Source organism: Myzus persicae, unplaced genomic scaffold (genome assembly GCF_001856785.1).
Source record: "Myzus persicae strain clone G006 unplaced genomic scaffold, MPER_G0061.0, whole genome shotgun sequence".
Taxonomy (NCBI): domain Eukaryota; kingdom Metazoa; phylum Arthropoda; class Insecta; order Hemiptera; family Aphididae; genus Myzus; species Myzus persicae.
This window is the reverse complement of record NW_019102757.1, coordinates 1-18,825: the sequence shown is the minus strand read 5'-3', so window position 1 is coordinate 18,825 and position 18,825 is coordinate 1. Positions and strand designations below refer to the sequence as shown.

Sequence of the window (18,825 nt, the reverse complement as noted above, 5' to 3'; positions counted from 1 at the left end):
GCCGACGTTTGAATGAGAATTTTTTGTACACACACCATAATGCTGTGTATTTGTTATTTGCCAAAGTTCTGCATCGTTGAGCATTTGTCAGCGACTGGTTCCTACAGTGAAGCAGATAGCAATGCATGCACCCACGGCCACGACTTGTGATTTCAATAAATAAATAGCATCTGTCCAATGTCCATACTCCGCTCAGTTGATAATAATAGTTAAAATATTATATCTATAGGATTCAACAAGTGTTTACTATTTGTGTTCATCGCGTCTGTACAGTGCCCGAAAACTCTTTCGTAAAGTTATTTTTTATGTACAATGTAAACAATATTTAATCAGAATGTATATTTTACAAAACGCATGACGTCATTTCACATAATAGACTTCTGTCCTATGTATTAGTGTACGATACTGTTGAAACATTTACATGTTATTGACTGTGCGATCTCTACCCTTAGGAGTTGATGTATTGTATTTTGAGAAAGAAAAGTGGTAGGTGCCCCCTATGACCTCAAACAGTAATTTTTTAGGTATGTAGGAGAGAATAGAGAAAGCATTACTGTTTAAAACCTACAACCATTATAATTTGTCAATTTAGAGGCATGAACATCTATAAATATCTGCCAATGACATATTTTTATAGATGGGGGCTGAACTTCCACCGACTTAACATTACAAAAATATAATACTGCTTAGGGAAAAGGCTTATATTTAACTTATATTCGTGCAGATTTTCGTAAAAATATGACTCGCCCATATAATTATTACAGATTTTAAAATATTTTAATTTTTTAATTTGTACACGTGGGTACCTATAATTTACTACAAACAATATAATTGAGAACCTAATAGATATTAGATAGTAATTATAAATACAGGCATACAGCTAATATATATGTGATATCCCTGTGTGTAAGTAAGACATTTTCATTGTTTTACTCAGGTAAGTATCCTATATATATCTACTAATATATTAATGTATAAAACAATGAAATATATTGAATCTATTAGTTTTAAAAAACATAACCAATAACCATTACCTAAAAACGAAATTGGTTTATAATTTAAATATTACTAAGCACTGTCCCCAGTTAGAACGAATTGTTTTCGCTTAAAATTTGTGCTATTAGTTCATTATATACTGATTGTCGAATGATCTATTTATCCAAAAAGACTTTTAAACATTCGTCATTGGTTTTACTTTTGAACGACTTTTAATTTCTTTATTTTAATTTATGTTTAACTGTTAATTATAAATCAGTGTATTGTATTTTATTACATTTCTGAAATGTTAAAATTTTGAATTCAAATCACTTAAGAATATATTTAAATAAATCTATATTAAAATGTAAAAAATGGAATTCGCTTAGAAAAGTATGATGTTGTAATAGTTACCTTAGTCGTAAAGATGAACAGACGGATATGTATCTTTGGTAGCCGTGTACAACGCCGTGGTATCATAATTTTACTATCATAAAAATCTTACTTTATAATTTATCATATTTTATCATTATAAATATAAAATTATTTATTACATAAATTCGTCGGCGATTGCCAAGATTACAGTTCCACTTTTTAAATCTCTATTTAAAAACCACTATCTAAACGTCTGTACATCGAACAGACGTCAAAAACTTGAATACGAGGTTCATGATTGTAATTTGTATATCTATAGTACTTCGAAAAATAAATACTTAACATTACCAACCAATAGCCTTTACGACTGTGAAATAGTAACATCTATTTTTGTTTTATTATACGCACAGGTACACTTGCACTTTTGATTATCCATTTTAAGTTTCTCAAGGTGGACTCGAACAGAGTCGTTCACACAACAGAACAATAATATTATACGAGTGCATCGCAGATACAAGACGAAAAACAAGCTCTCCTAACAATAATGATTACAAATCCGAAAGGCAAGTATGTATATAAAACTTGGCAACATTATTTACGTTTTACTGCAGCTACAAACAAACGATAATGATGTCATATATGCACAGGCATTCGCCAAATCCATTAAAAAGCGACAGACCGAGGACGCAATAGTAATAATGTAATAGATCTGAAATGGTGGTACCGACGAGGGATTTGGTTATTATAGTGATGTCGTTAAGCATACAATAACAATTTATTGTACACTAAACATGCGAGTGATGTTTGGAGCTTACACAATTCGAGATGAGATGTACACTTAGTTTGGGATATGTTTAAATTAAAGGTATGTACCTACCGTTATCGGAAAGCTGCTAGTTTCTCAGGTACACGATTCGTCTGAAATATTTTACGAGTACTTGATTCGAAATAATTGCAGCACAACATCCAGTGGTGGCAATCACGGCCTAGCGTAAAACGCTCTTCACGCGAAACAAGTATCCCACGGAAACATTGAAAACGTAAACGGAATTATGAAATACCTTTAAAATTGTGGAGATGTCGTGAATAGGCATGTTTATTATCACCCTAACTTGGGTCTTTGCATAAACAGTTCACACCTGTACATGCTAAGGAAAGTAGTCACGGGCTCTTAGTCAGAACCTATTAAGTTGAGCCGAATAGGTTCCCGTTTACATTTTCCATCTCAATTGAACAGGCTTAGGATTGTCAACTTTAAAGTAGGCTTGGTTAAAAATGCGCGGTTATGAATGTTAAAAAATATAATATAATATAATCAACTTAAAATGGACAAATTTGGAAATCAACCAGTCATCACTTAGGTATACAAAATAAAAAAAATTGTAATTTTTAAATCGTTGATTTGCAAATTTGAAGCAAACTTCTTTCAAATATTCAATTCATGTAAGTTTCTCATCAATGTACTCAGTCATACAGTTTTTCAAGTATTGGTTATTCCTTTCCTATTTGTTAGAAAATTTCCTTGCATTATTACTTCGAAATTTAATAACACCAATACATTAACATTGTATTGCCATTTTATTGTATATACTATAGAGTGTAGCCACATTTATATTTTGTACGATCTAATTTATTTGCTGTATCAATTAAACGTATTACATACATATGATTTACTATTGCAAAATAATGGTTAAAAATGTAAATTTAAAACTATTTGACCTGAAAACAAATGCAAACCAATTCGGTCCAACTTCGCAAAACACCTTTTTTAGATGGAAATCAATTCGGATACTCCACCCTTAACTCTTAAGGGTCATCTAACGTTGTATGTATTATCCTGTTAATAAACGATGCTACATGATGAGAGTCAAGCAATATGCTAACAGTTCTGTCCTCTTATAGTGATGCCACAAAAAAATGGCCTGATTATTGTTATAATTATGTAGTAATGTGTGCAAAATTATTGTGCTCACCTATACTTAACAATTTATTACAACGTTAAATAGATTTAAAACAAAAAACAAACATTCTTTATTTTGAAGAACATTTAGTATACAAAAACAAAAGATGAACAGTTATTTTCCGAAAATATCACAATAAAATTGGTTTAAAGCAATAATAACATATGCTATATGGCCTATAGTATAGGCGATGTTTATTTGAAGAATGCTTTTGAAAAAATATTGTTATTTTTCCATTTACAAAGCAAGCTTATACGATAAGATGACAGACAATTTCCTTATTATAATAGTAAATTATGTTTCTTTAACTATGAAATCAAAAAAACAGAAAGTAAAAAGTTTACCAAAAAAAAAAACAATTAAGTAAATTTTGTAGGTACCGATAAATATTTTAATGGTAATGTGTGGTTTACGACGTTTGTATATGTTACTTACTTATATTATTATACAATGTAAAACTGATTGTAATAAAGTAAAACTGTACTTACAATACCGTCTAAAAATTAAGTAGCTTTTAAAAATCGAAAAAATTTTTACACATGTATATACATATATTATTAAAATAAAATATATACACGGGTATATTAGTCAAATTCGGATAGTTTGTTGCTGTCGCGTGTTATATAATATATGTATTGATATCATCCACTTATAGATACACACACGCTTACAAACACACAATCACACACACACACACACACAAATATATATATTTCTTAAATATTAAATTATATATAAAAAAAAAAATCGAAATTCACCATTCTTCCCCTTCCCCCATACGGAAACAATAAATAATAATAATGGGTAATTTATTTTTTTATTTTTAGTGCGTGGACGATGCCTTCTTCATCACGACCTCCACTGCAGAAACGAAGTCGTTTCTGACGGCAAGCGCACATACAGAGAAGGCGGTGCGGTATCCCCGGTATAGTAAAAGTATGGTAATATTATAGTCGTGGTCGTGGTCGTGGTGGTGGATAGTAAGTTAAGTGGGCAATGTGGCATCTCCGTTGTTTGCCTTTTTGCCGTTCGTACTGTCGCCACCTCCGGCGCTGTCTTTCACATCATCCTTGAATCGGTCCTCCAGAAATCCCGGTTCCTATAAGATAAAACATACGACGTTAGTGAATTTAAAGTAATATTGTGTAGCTGATCGATTTTATATCGTTATTTCTGCGTACCACTGAATTATATCCGCAAATTTCGTATACCAAAAATTAGAGAAATTTGCAAAAGTACATGCTGAAATGCAGCTTGCATGAAGTGCATTAAAAATAATAATAGTAACAATTTAAAAATACGAAACACGAAAGTGCTACAAAATTAAAACAAAAAATTGACAAAGTATGTTTAGCATTATATTATCTTATGTGCGTATGTATTATTTACATTAAGCCAAATATTAATATTATACAATGAAATTAGTGTTATAAAACTAAAAATTCCGCACATGCCATAACGTTATAACTAGGGTCCGGGTTTTATGCTAAACATTTCAAAATATGATGCTTATAAACTGTAAAAAAACCTACAAATATTCAATCTTAAAAATGAACGTACAAATATTTCGATTTAATGCGCAAATTAAAATAATTAACAGAAAAATAAACATGAAAAACGGCACGGAACTTGAAAGTTTAACTGAGTGTGTAATAAATTATTGTATGTAGGTACAAATAATGAGACCAATCAAAAACTATTTTCAAACAAAATCATAATTAAAAACCCGTCAATTATAGATAACAATACAGTATACCTTAGGGTCAAGTGTAATGGTTAATGAGTATTGAGTATATTCCTGTAATGGAAGTGTTAAATTTGAATTTATACGAAAAACGATTCTGCATGGTTACCAAACAGCTATTTTAATAAACAATAATACATTTCCCTATACTTAAAAAAAATAATTTATGTATCATTTTCTCTTTTTCATTCCCGTCAAACTGCATAGGTATACTCAATGAAGTTGGGGAAAAACATAAAAATCCGAACTCTAGTTATAACTATATTATTATCAAGAACACACACCGTATTAGTAGATCTGATGCCCGTGCTATCGAAGACCGTATCCTTTAAAAACAAAACACAACAATGATATCATACGATTTCATATGAGTAAGTAGTGTGGTGCACTGTCAAAATAAAAATAGTATCCCAAGTTCAGCGATCAGTTTATTTTAGTAAATATACTAACGTAGGAGCATATTTTACTGTATGATTGTACAAATATCTTTAATTCTATTCAATATACATATTACATAATATAGTCCATAACTCTAATTTTCAAACGAAAAATTGAATTGAAAAAATTAAGGTCAGGAGTTGACAATGCACCTATCGCATATACCTCATGAATGCAATAATATTATTATATGTCAACTCTAATTAACTACCCTACGGACCGCATAATAAGCTCTTTCTGCTACTGGAACCTATCTATACCTTGGTATAGCGAAGATGTTAAGTCTTAGACGCCAAGTCCTTAACTCCTAATTTACATATTATATCATTAAATAAAATAATATATATTATTTTTTTTCCGTCTAACCGACAGAAGAAGAGACTCAATGTGAACAATACGAGTACTACTCCTCTGCAGCCATAGTTTATTATTATTTACAATACACTGATATCTGTATTATATTATATAAACGCATTAATCAAGTGACACATTTTTCGAGAGCAAAAAAAACCTTGTGCAGTAAACCTGTACATAAAAAAAAAAAAAAACTAAAACGCTTGACCGATTAAAATATAATAAGATAGTTATTAATACAAGGGTAATACATATATATTATTGATAATGACTCGTGTAATATGTTTGTTATAACACGGATAATTGCAACTTGCAGCTAAAAATGGCTTCCCCCTCGCATTCAGCGACAATATACGAGTTTCATAAGACTGCACGTGCACGTCGTCCCCCCTCTACACCTTCTCTAGAATAAAAGTTGGCAAGCTTTCGAAGACATGTTTTACTGCCACATTAGGTTTGGTTATAGTTTTATACGACACAATACTTGACACTAAATAGTCATTCGTGATGTTGACACCACCTCCACTCGATCTATCAATTAAATAATATTAAATGTACAAAAAAATAATCCCAAACAACACACACACCTTCATTTTACAATGTAACTGAGTAACTTTGCATTTCTTTTTCCGAGAAATTACATTCGTTCCTAATGATTTTTACCTAAAATCCACAATTTTAGAGTTCATAATGTATCAAAGTCTAACCTCCTCCAAAATAGCAGTGTTTTTCGATTCTTCAAGATTTAATTAAATAGTGAGCATCGATCATTATTTACTATACATATTAGCACATAATGCAAATATAGGATTTATTAAAATTTATTATCTTTAGTTATACTTTTTTTCGTGATATTTGGGGGGAGGGGCAGTACTCCTGGACCACCCCTTAAATACGACACTGAAAATAATTAAGTCAGTAAATATTGTTTACACAATGCGCGTATTCCCTAACCTAAATAATACTCTCTGCGAAAAGGCTGGTTGGACAAAACTGTGTACTTTCTCATTTTTGTTTCGGTAAGAACAAGATTAGCAGAATGAACTACCTTAATTGTATGTACATTTTAATTGGTGGTTGAATGAGTGTTTGTAGTGTCAAAAGTTTGTCCTGAACGGGATAACGCACGGAGGCACTGTTTAGTACCATAAATACCAATATTGTAATGTAATGGAAAATATAGTTAGTTTTTTTTTGCAAAATGTATGACCTATACAAGAGACGTGCCCTGAACTGTATGTACATATTATATACAAATTTTCCAGTTTAATATTGTAGTACAGTTATAATATAATCTAATTTTAAATAAGTGGCAAATTGAGTATTATAATGTAATAATAATCTGATTTTTTTAAATATTACTCGAATACGGCAAAAAAGCTATAGGTACCCATATGTATATAGATTTAACAAGGAAACCAAGGAATAGATAATATTATGATCATACTATACACAATACTTATCAAGAGGACGAAATCGGGTATGTTTTGATTATTTTAAAATAGTAAATTGTTCGCACTTTTTAAAATGCTAATAACTTGTTTTCAAAAATCAAAATATAAAAAGAGAACTCTATGTCATCAACCCGATAATATTCTTACTTCTAAATTTGGTACTAGGTCAATTCACTCTAAAATTAAATATACCAGAATTAAATGAGTTATTCAAAACGTATAATTTGCTATATTATAAGTACGTAGTTGTACTTAGTACGTTTGTAAGACAACGCATGCAGGATGGCGTTCTCTCAAACCAAAATTGATCTGTAAATACTAAATATGTACCGACCCATAAACAAATTTAATCGCTTAATGTTACACATTGTTTTCTATAGAATGTAATCCATTCATGTGTCTACACTCATTATTTTAAAAATATTATTTTTACATGATTTTATGAGTTATTGCAAAACAGAATTTTTACAAAGTTTTTAAATCTATTTTTGATAATTTTATTTGCATAAATTATCAACATTTTGTGAAGTACCAACACTACCAACCTAAGGTGCCACCTGTTCACCGCTTATGGAATAAGTTTAAAATATTTATAAGTTATACCTAATTAGCTACTAGTCAGAAATTAAATTGTTATGTATGAAAATACTCCAAAAACTATTATGTCCCAGAATATGAAATTAAAAGTGTATGTTGCCATACAAAAAAGTAAAAACTTAAAATATGATAAAATACACTTTAATTAATCATAAATCTTATTTTTTAGGCATATTCATTTGTTAAGTATAGATATTAAAGTTAAGTTTAAGTAAGAGTATTAAATATTTTTGATACCAGTGAAAATATATATGTACAATATTAATTATTATTAATCATTGATAGCAGTGTTACTTACAATATTGACATTATTAAAAAATATCAAGTTTTAAATACCTACAAAATGTATTTGTTAATAATAATACCGACCCTTGTTTTCATGTCAAGCAAAAATGTGTAAAATCAAATATATTAATAGACTTACTTTGGAAATAATTAGTTTGTGTCTTTGGTTTTTAAGCAAATTCTAGAAAAAATTATTTAAAAATATCAACACATTTAAATGAATGTTTTAAAAATTGAATTTTGAGAAACGAATACAATATTTTTTATTTTCATGTAATAACTTTTTTTTCCAAATACAATAAACACAGGTATCTAAATGCCTAGATTTATTCGAGATTTTAGCTATCTTGCTAACCGGTGTTTTAATATAGGAAAAAAGATATGGATCAAAATTTCCTTAAAAATCATTTTGGATACTTATTATTCCAGCAATAATTCAAATCAAACTATCAAAGCTATTTTATAAACAAGTAGGATACAAGAGATATTTAAATACAAATTTGCTTAACATTTTACTGACATAAATAAATGATCATATTATAGAGGATAGAGGTAAAATCATTTAAAAAGCATGAGAGTAAAAATTTAAAGAATTTAACTTTAGTCTTTAATAACAAACTTTGATCCACAAATAAATTGAATAAATACTAAGAATCAGGACAATCAGGACTCTTCCAACATGTATAACTCATAGACGCAAGTGCTTCAAGACATCAGTGAACTAGGACTCAGGTAGTCAGGTGTGTATGGTGTCGTCTGAATGCATAAGCCCAACTGGGCCTACCGTATAATCGTTATATATTTATTTGTCATAATATGACAACTAAATCTAAAAACGTGTTCCAATAATTAAGTATATAATATATCAATTACAATATGTTTACCTTTTTAAATGCATATAATGTAATATCAAATTGTGTAAAACAAATGTTTATGTATACAAATAATTTGATATGTTAGGTACTTATTAGTCTTAGAAAAGTATTATTGAAGTATCTATAACAGCATATGCATTCTGAATAGTTGTTATTTTAGATAATTTATCCTTATCTAGTTGCATTAAGTATTAACTGAGCTGAAGTTGGCATTTTTAGGGTTGGCCAAACAGACTGTTTTTGAAACAAAAATACCTATTACATATAAATAAATACTTTTTTTTAAATGTTTCTATGTTTAAGACAATATTTTGTTTTTATGTAAAATTGGTTATTATTGTAAGTATTCAATTTTTACATGATGGTTTGTAGACATACTTTACATATGAAACAGGCATATTGAAGACCGGAGGAATAACTAGCTATATTTTAAAAGAAAAAAAGACAGTAGAAAAAAACGTTTATAATTTGTAAAAGAGCTGGTCAACATTTTAACCCATTTGGTGATTTCAGGATTGACACCATTATGTATTTTGAAGTGACTGAGTCACTTTGGCCTATATGACTTTTGAACGCCAAATTGACATGTAGATCTATTAATTTACGTAAGAAACCGAACTCTAACTATGCCAAACTATTAGTTAAGGACAAGCAAAACTGTAAAAGTATGAAATCGAGGATTGAAATTCATTGTGTGATTTACAAACAAATTTGGTCAACATTTGAAAATAGTATTAGGTATGGTAGTACAAAATATACTCTCTTACAATGTCTAATATGTATTGATGGCATGTGGTATCATACCAGTTCTAATATTCAATGTTTTACCTAATCCATATTTTGTTCAGATAGGTCACCCAAACAGATTTTATTTGTGGGCATGTATTACACTTACATAGTTATGTCTAAACCGATACGATAGTGTACCATAAAGTTATATTGTATGCGTAGATTTTCAGTCAAGAGACATGCAAACATTGACTTTTGACCAATACTCAGTTTATATGTGTTTGGTAGAACAAAACATAAACAAAATGTATTACTTATTCACACAACGGATCCAATAGGTTATTGAAATCGAACAAATTTTAAAGTACATATTATGTATAGGAATATAATATATTGCATACGACTTATAAATGTATGAAACAATATGAGGTTGATTTAGTAAAGGCCCTAACTGTAAACCACAAAAATTTGTATAAGTTACTAGAAAAGAATTACTATCAAGATGTCAATTAAAATATTAAGAATATTTTTAAAACACAAAAATATTAGGTACATTTGGCCAAAAACTTTTAACGCATGTGCACTGTATTAGTAATTATTAATTTTGTATAAACACAAAAACAAACAATGAAATCAAAACAGTTTAACAAAGAAGTTTTTACATTTTTAAGAGTAGAGAAAATCCTGTAATACTGGCAAATTACTGTTTATTATAAGTATCATTAAAAATAATAAAATGATTTAAAATTAGATTATAAAATGTGATTTAATTTACACATGAAAATGTAAACATTAATTTTCAAACAAACATTTGATTAAGTATAGGGATTAAAAAATAATAACAGTTCCAATCTTCGTGTGAATGCCATTTTTTTTTATTCATATGGCAATGTGACATCACGTGTATGCCATGATAAACTCTTATTGTATGCTATTTTTTTTGTTTTTGTTTAAATGACTAACCTGGGGCTTAGGACGATGCGTGTTAACAGCCTCAATGGGAAAGTTGATTTGCTCCATTTTACAACCGTACGCCACCGGTGTGAGTTTTATCAGCGAATGCAATGGCACTTCCAAGTACGGTAACTCTTCTATAAAATAAAAAATACATAAACTCTTAACTGGTCATCTATTTAAGCTATACGGTAGATGGTAAGGTTGTAAAGAAATAAATATCAAAAAGACAATTGCTATACGTATAGAATATCTTATAAACACAAACAACGACTGTTGACTAATTTCAAAATATACAACAAGTCCACAACAATTGTAAAAGAATACAATTGTAGAGACTGACCTGAGTTTTTGTCCAAGAAATACGCCAGCAAACACCGAAACACTGCCTGATGGCTGACCACCAGAACGTTTCCCTGTCTCTCTAGCTCCATAATCACTGGTTCTAGCCGGGCAACCAGGTCTTCATACGATTCACCTCTAGGATAACGGTACGCAAACTTGTCCTTGTCACGGGCTGCGAACTGCTCAGGATACTCACGTTTGATCATAGCGTACGTTTTACCGTCACACACACCCTAAAAAATTAAAATTTAAAAAACAAATGGGCAAATAAACATTCACCTAATGGGATTTTAGACGTCTGAACAATGAGTGATAACATGACACACGTCAATTGTACTACAATGTCTGTGGTACTACTATATCATATTTATTATTCATATAGGTATGTATTTTATTTCTTACGGCGTCAATTTCGTTCAACGATTTCCATCGTTCTTGCGGAGCTTGAACGCCGCTCGCGGTCTGAATGGTCCTGTAGTGCCATGACGTCCACACCCGAAGATTTTTGATATTCTGTTCGTTTATGTAATTGGCCAATGCGATTGCATACTTGACACCGTTAGGTGACAATTGGGAATCTCCGCCGATTTTTCCTTCCTTGTTCCATTCGCTCTCGCCGTGCTACAAAAAGTGAGTAGTCGTTGACGTCAAATGTATAATATATCAATTTCTAGTATTTAGACTCTTGGGAATGCAGGGCAGTAAATGTTCCCAAATTCAACAATAATAAATAGTTTTCAAATGGAGTATCTCAGATTTTTAAATTTCAAGAGAAAAAACTATATTTTTCTGGATAAAATATGCACAATATATTGTGTATTGGCGCACTCACTCTAGTAAGATAAATGGTTCTTGGAATGATATGAATGTTCATTAGATAGTAGACGATCCGCGCCTGTATGTGACCCTCGTGCTTCCGCACCAACACTTTTTCTCCAGTATTGAATATCTTCATGAAGCTCAATTCAGACTCGGTCACCTCGTCTAGTGGTTCGTACCGTTCCTGATAGTGCTCTATTCGCTGCAAAAAGTCCCTGAGGGCCACATCAGCACCCATGCTCTGGTAGTCCGGGCTATTAATCTTCACTTCCTACGAAATAAACCAATATAATAATTACGCCACTGGTTTTCAACCCAATTTCACGAACTAATCCTCACAAAAATGGGTTGCGAGTCAAAAGATTTTGGAGACCACTGCGTTATATAAACAATCAACATGTTATATAATATACACAAGGCAACTATCCTAATTTATATTATAATATACTATTAACTTTACCATTATATTCTGTTCGACTATTTTTGGGTCATCACACACCGATTCGACAAAAAATAACTTGAATCCTCGTTTTTTCACAACGATGTCCAATATCAATTGTCGACGTTCAATAGTCGAGTTCGTGGCATCAAACACCTACAAACCACGGAGTTATATTATGTAATTACATTTCAAGCACAGGTACATAAAACGTATATTTTAAAAACATTTTTATTCTCCCTAACAGGATTAACGCTTATGAAAACATTTTTCTCATCGATTCCTAAGTCAATGTAATAGATTTTTGAAAAATCAATATTTTAAGTTTTCACTTTTTTAATAGAAATACATACATTTTTACCTACATATCTATGAAGCAGAATAGATGTTTCTAGCTTTGACCTTAGATGTATAAAAATCGAATATATAACGATTAATTGATTAGTTATAATTATTATAAGTATTTGAAATGTAGAGCCCAGGCCCCGGAGTGGAGTTGCACAGTAAAATGTTTGTCTACGCTATACTTTAATCTCTTTTAAACATTGAATATAATTAACTATAGTCATTAAAAATTAAATTTGTATACATACAAACTATCAGAAAATGATTCGGATTTGAAATATAAAATGAAGATGAATATGCAGTCATTCAAAAGTTAAAAACGCTTGGCAAGTCAGAGATTGGCATCTAAACTTTCATGATTTTTAATTTTTAGAAATGTACTAACTGTATGCACCTTATAAAAATATGATTAAACCAAAATTGTACTTAAAGGAAGTTATTAAATGCAAGTTAATTTATTGAGAAGATATTATAGATTATAGTAGAATATAATAGGTTGAATATGACTGGTTTGAATTTAAGAGATATTAGAGTCAGTTGGCTTGTTTTATTTATTAAATGTGATAACAAATAGTATAATTTTATTATTTACAATTAATTCCAACAGTTAAGTATTAACAAGCAAGATCAAAACATGACAAATAAGATATGTTATTTACAAAAAAGACAAGAAGAAATGAAATTAATAGTGTACTTAATATGAATATTTTTCGATATCACACCCAAAGCTTGAAGTTTTCAAAATTCAGACTTTTTTCATCTCAATTAATATACTTACCTACTTGATTAAAAATTAAGAAAGTAAAAAATTAAACACTATAACGGTGAAAAAAATGGTTTAATATATGTTTTGAAAACACTTTATATTGTGTAATAACTACAAATTTAAAAAGATATATTTCCAAAAACGTGAGACAATACATTTTAAGAAAAATACCCAAAAAGAATCACCCTGTTTAATAGCATTATAGTGTACTTACAGCGACTTCACCGCCATTGTCCAGCCACGCGCAGACGTCGTCGAGCGCGTCGATGGCGCATTGCGTTCGAATTGCCATCGCTTCGACGTTGTCGGGACGGAAGAACTCATGGCACTTATACGCCGTGGTGGCATGACGCCGGTATTCTCCGAGGTTGAAAACTGAAATATTTTTTGAAGTTCACATGTACGACAGTTATTGACTAACGCTCAAAACCAGATGTATCAAAAACAATGAACATATTCTATAGTATACAGAGTGTAACAGAAATAATTGACTAGGTTATAAGGTAATGCAATAACTTGTTATAATTAATATTTAAAAAAATTGTTATATAATTTAAAAACACAGCATACATTTTTTCATTTTTATTTCTTGAAACCAAAAACAAAAATTTAAAAATTTAATTTAAATTATTTTGAAAAATTACACAATAGCAAATTATTAGTAAACCTAATTATAAGAACAATTATTTTTAAGGTAAAAACATTTATCTAAGTCAAATAATTTATCTTTTAGAATTTTTTTAATATAAATATCGTTCTGGGGTAAATTAATTTAAAACATAATGACTTTTTTCAAAATATTATTTTTAGAAATTTTCTGACATTAGAATATTTCTTAAACTATTTTATATCTATATAATTTTCACAATTTTTGTCGCACGTTTAACAATATTTTTTGTTAGGTCTTCATATTACACCCTGTCTATACTAAACATAACTATTGTTATACTGTCTGTAAACTAACCTTTAGTGTTGATACCGATCCAGTTTAGGTACCGGGAAAGTTTTTTCGAAATGTAAGTTTTCCCTCGCGCCGGCAGTCCGACCATGGCGATAACGTGCGGCGTGTTAACATAGTTTAGGCGTTCACCTAGAAAATTTTAGTAGAAATAAGTATAGCACGTGTTTTTCTACATAATTCTCAAAAATGTGGTTACTGCAATTCTCATTTATTCATGTTCAATTAAATTATCGTATTTACACCAAAAAATGTCATTGAACTAATATGGCAGTTGTACATAATTATATCAATACAAAAAAATATTCTTGTTCTATGTATATCAGACATCAGTATAATTTGTATTTATGTAACAGTTATGTCTAGTGACCACATATTATTACCATATAACATAAATACATATTATAATAATTGTTCATGTAAGACGTACGTATTATATAATTAGGTGATAAGCCATTTAGTAAAATGCGTAATTAAAAAAGATTACTATTATTCCCATTGACAGAATTCGACATAGCAATAAAGAATAAATTTTGTTTAGTTGTGTTATCTTAAAAATGTTTATTAGTTATTAAAATTAAACCATATACCTAAGTAAAATTATTTAAAAAACTATTATTATCATAAACATTTTTATCAATGAGCATATATATGTGATATTAATTATTAAAATACAATTTTGTGTGACTAATTGCCATACAAAATTGTAAGTTTTTAGTTACAAAGTTATCTGTTTACAATTTATAAGATTCTTACAGAAATAAGTTAAATAAATAATTTTTTAATCAACACATACATTATATAACTTTTCTTTCTGTCTACATTTTATAAATTCATAATTTAACAAAACTTCTTCAAACTATCATACAAGTTTTAATATAATAAACTAAGAAATAAAAATAATGTTTATGTTATAACTTATAACTTATAGATGGCTTTAACAACAATGATAACATAGAAACATTATAAAGAGATTACTGATTATAGGTAACAATAAGAAATGTCTACATATCACAACCAATGTATTTGGCTATAACAGTTATATAGGTAAGTTGGTACTAAATCAGCGTATGGCTACTTCACAATTGGGTATCTACCTACTAGATACATAATATTTTATTGTATAAAACAATAGTCATGATTCGTGTATATAATTATATTAATGAAAATAAAAAAGGAAAACAATACACCAATATAATGCAATATCATAAATCATGTTTAGGTAAATAAAAATTAAATTAACAGCTTAAAGGTTTTTTATACTGATTAAATGCATGAATATTAATGCCAAATAACACACAGATAACCAATTTTTTCCGTACCAATAACTTCAATATTTTTGTAGATACTTACATGAATAATAACATATTTTTGTGATAGTCTAAACCTAGTTAGCGGTTTACATTTGAGGTTATATACATAAACTAAACAATGAAAACTTTTCATTTTTTTCGAATCACAGTCTATTTAATACCACGAATTTCTAATCAAAATATCCTCATAAAACGTTTGTTTATTGTGAAGCGTAAACTTAAAATGTACCTATAATCTATATTATATAGTAGGCAGAAGCCAGTGCCTAATAGATAGTAAATATTTTAAAATCAAAAGTTAAAACATAGGTTAAAACTATTAAACGCACATACGAATATGCGGTTTAAAATTATATAAGTACCCAAGAAACCCTATTATTGTTGATATAATTAAAAATACAAATTTATGTTTAAGCCTAATACTGTCAGAAATAAATACTGGTCTTATAATTGTTGTTTCCAATATTAAAACCTATATAACGTTGTATTTTCAAATTTAAAATAAACGTCAAAGTCATGTTATGTTAAGACCCGGGACCAAGGAATTATGTTTCAGAAAATATCGTATTATATTTTATTATGGCATACAATTTAAACGAATTGTACAAACCCATTTAACACAAATACATTGGTTTAAAAATATGTTACTTTAGGTTATTGGTTCATAAATGTTTCAATAATTTTAAAGAAATAATAACATGTTCAGGCTTAAAATTTCAGATAGTTTAAACAGTGTTAAATATTATAATTTATTTATGATCCAACATTTCGTTGTCACGTTTCGAACTAACCATGTCAAGGTGAAATAACAATTAACAATATAGGTAAATTATTGAAAACCAATAAGTACGTTAAAATTAGTTTTTCAAATGCAATATATATTTTAAGAAGTATATTTTATATTTTTGTAATATTAATGTTTGAAAAGATACAATATTTTATAGTGTCTATATAATCATCCAATTTTTATACATAAATACTTCATAAGCCAATCAATTTTCATTGTGCGTCTCATATGATATATTATTAATTTGTATATAACTATTGTAAATGCATATAAATAGTTGCAAAATTTAAAAACTGACGTTGTACACACTAACAGCTCTTATCGACATGGGATTAACAAATAAAAGATAAAAAACAAACGATATTAAAGTGTAAATTAATATATTAGTGATTACTATGTACTGCTAATCGGAATGAATATTTGGTATATTTGAGTATACATTGAGTCTATGTTGATTACATTTATAGTAGACGATAATAATATTGTCAAGTCCACGGAAGTATACTGAATGGATAAGGCCTTAAAATACCGGGCGCGGCGCCTCCTGATAAGTTTATTTCTCATTACGACGAAAAAAAATATGTAATAAAAAATGTGTTTCTTGAAAATCAATCGGTCGGGCGTGAAACACGTCAAAAACACAAGTGCAGCAGTTACAGAGGTTATTTTTTTAAATTTCGTACATTTCGAGGGCATGGCGCAGGTTAAGAAGAGGATAATTTTTTAACGCAAATGATATGATTATAATTACACATTACATACATTTATTATATAAGATGAAAACACGTAGACGAAAACGAAACAGTTATAGTTTTCTCAAGGTCAAAAAGTTTCATGCGTATTTTTTTTGCTTTATGGCCAACTCACCGATCATTATGAACTCTTGTCGCTCAAAAAGCGACAGCCGCCGGGGGAACATAGTTTTAAGAATGACGTTTCGAACTATAACAACAACGACGACGACGCGCGACGAGGAGAACGACTAGTAAACGCGCGAAAAGATTTATTTTGGAAAACGTACAAATCCGGACGCGGTCAATATATCGACGATGACGACGATGTCACGTGTGTCTTAAAGGTATTATTATATACGTCGCGATGAGTATTATTATTTATCTCGCGACGACGACGACGAGCAGGCCCGAGTGCCAGACCGACCGACCGACCGCTAGACAAATGCCGCAGTCCAATGAACGCCGTAGCAATAATACGGCTGTTGTATATGAGTAGCTTAAAGCGAGCGATGCATGTGTAGGAGAGAAAGAAAACCGTACTTACGCGATTATAATAATACCAGATATATATATATAGGTATCTACTACTCGTGATGTGCGTTTGTAGGCAGGTACGCATCGGGGTGGATGGAGGTCGAACAAAATCGTTAAGCCGCCGCCGCCGCCGCCGCCGCCGTCGCCGAGCCGCGTCACGTCGTCGTCGAACACACGCGGCAGCAGGGAGTATATAGGTATTTGTTAGAAAAAAAAATTGCACTGCGTAACGACCAATAATAACACTAAACATACATGCGCTATACACACACATATATCTAAGGCCGATAATCGTATTTTCAGCCCATTGTGTGACGCGCGCGTTGCTTGCGGCAGCGTAACATTTATAAATAGTAGACGGAGGGCTTCAGCGAGCGCGAGACTGAGACGGCGGCTAGGCCTGTCGGTCTATTCTCGCGAGCGCGTCTCCAGCGCGAAGTCGCGGCCGTTCGACCCAATTGCCCCCGACCGGAAGAAACCGGGCGGTGACGCGCGCCAATAACGCATCACCATACGCCGGGTATCAATTCTAAATTATTAATACATCATCATGTGATATGGCGACTGTCAATTTTTGTCCGCGAGCCTCAGATCGGGTATTAACAAAACGGCCTTTTGCAGGGAAATATAAACAACCAAGAGCAAAAAAACAGAGAAGTCGATCTGCTGCAGTAAAGAGTATATAACTAGTATGTAGGTTTCTAGTGCGTACCTCGTCATTGAGTAGTTACAGCAATGGATAACGTGTAATTTAAAATCAGTCATAATTAATAAACCATTGCAAAAAACGATTCTGAATGATACCATCCATGATAGAACTTATACTACTAGATGAGAACTGTGTATAACAATAGCATACGAGCGGCGTAACAACATAATATTATTTATTTATTGATTTATTTATGTTGTATATCAACGGGTATATACCCTTTTACAAATTATATAAAGAAAACATATCAGATAAAAACTAAATAAGTGTAGTAAAACCTAACAAAAACAGATAAAATAATATAAAAATAACTCTGAAATAAAAGTAATAATTAA

At 30.2% G+C, this 18,825-nt stretch overlaps 1 protein-coding gene across 3 annotated transcripts; it reads right to left on the bottom strand.

Annotated features, from left to right (window-relative positions):
• Positions 1 to 3,469: 3,469 nt before the first annotated feature.
• LOC111033082 (6-phosphofructo-2-kinase/fructose-2,6-bisphosphatase 1) lies at positions 3,470 to 17,585 on the bottom strand. 3 transcript variants are annotated; one of them, XM_022313673.1, is made up of 10 exons: positions 17,381 to 17,585; positions 14,420 to 14,545; positions 13,670 to 13,830; positions 12,366 to 12,500; positions 11,919 to 12,176; positions 11,489 to 11,707; positions 11,085 to 11,319; positions 10,751 to 10,878; positions 8,323 to 8,364; positions 3,470 to 4,410 (listed from the first exon to the last, which is right to left on the bottom strand). In XM_022313673.1, the coding sequence occupies exons 1-10, from the start codon at positions 17,430 to 17,432 to the stop codon at positions 4,297 to 4,299; spliced, it is 1,470 nt and encodes a 489-aa protein (XP_022169365.1). In that variant the 5' UTR covers positions 17,433 to 17,585; the 3' UTR covers positions 3,470 to 4,296. The 3 variants fall into 3 exon arrangements, with proteins under 3 accessions (XP_022169365.1, XP_022169364.1, XP_022169367.1); XM_022313672.1 differs by lacking the exon at positions 8,323 to 8,364 and adding an exon at positions 5,340 to 5,381; XM_022313675.1 differs by lacking the exon at positions 8,323 to 8,364 and having other exon boundaries at positions 17,381 to 17,581.
• Positions 17,586 to 18,825: the final 1,240 nt, after the last annotated feature.

Bases quoted from the DNA above. Each gene is read 5' to 3' on its own strand.
- LOC111033082 (XM_022313673.1), bottom strand. From the start codon at position 17,432: ATGTTCCCCCGGCGGCTGTCGCTTTTTGAGCGACAAGAGTTCATAATG. The intron at 12,501-13,669 runs GTAAGTACACTA...CGTGGTTTGTAG, and splicing joins ACAATGGCGGTGAAGTCGCT to GTGTTTGATGCCACGAACTC. The intron at 8,365-10,750 runs GTTAGTCATTTA...AATTTTTTCTAG, and splicing joins CGCATCGTCCTAAGCCCCAG to AATTTGCTTAAAAACCAAAG.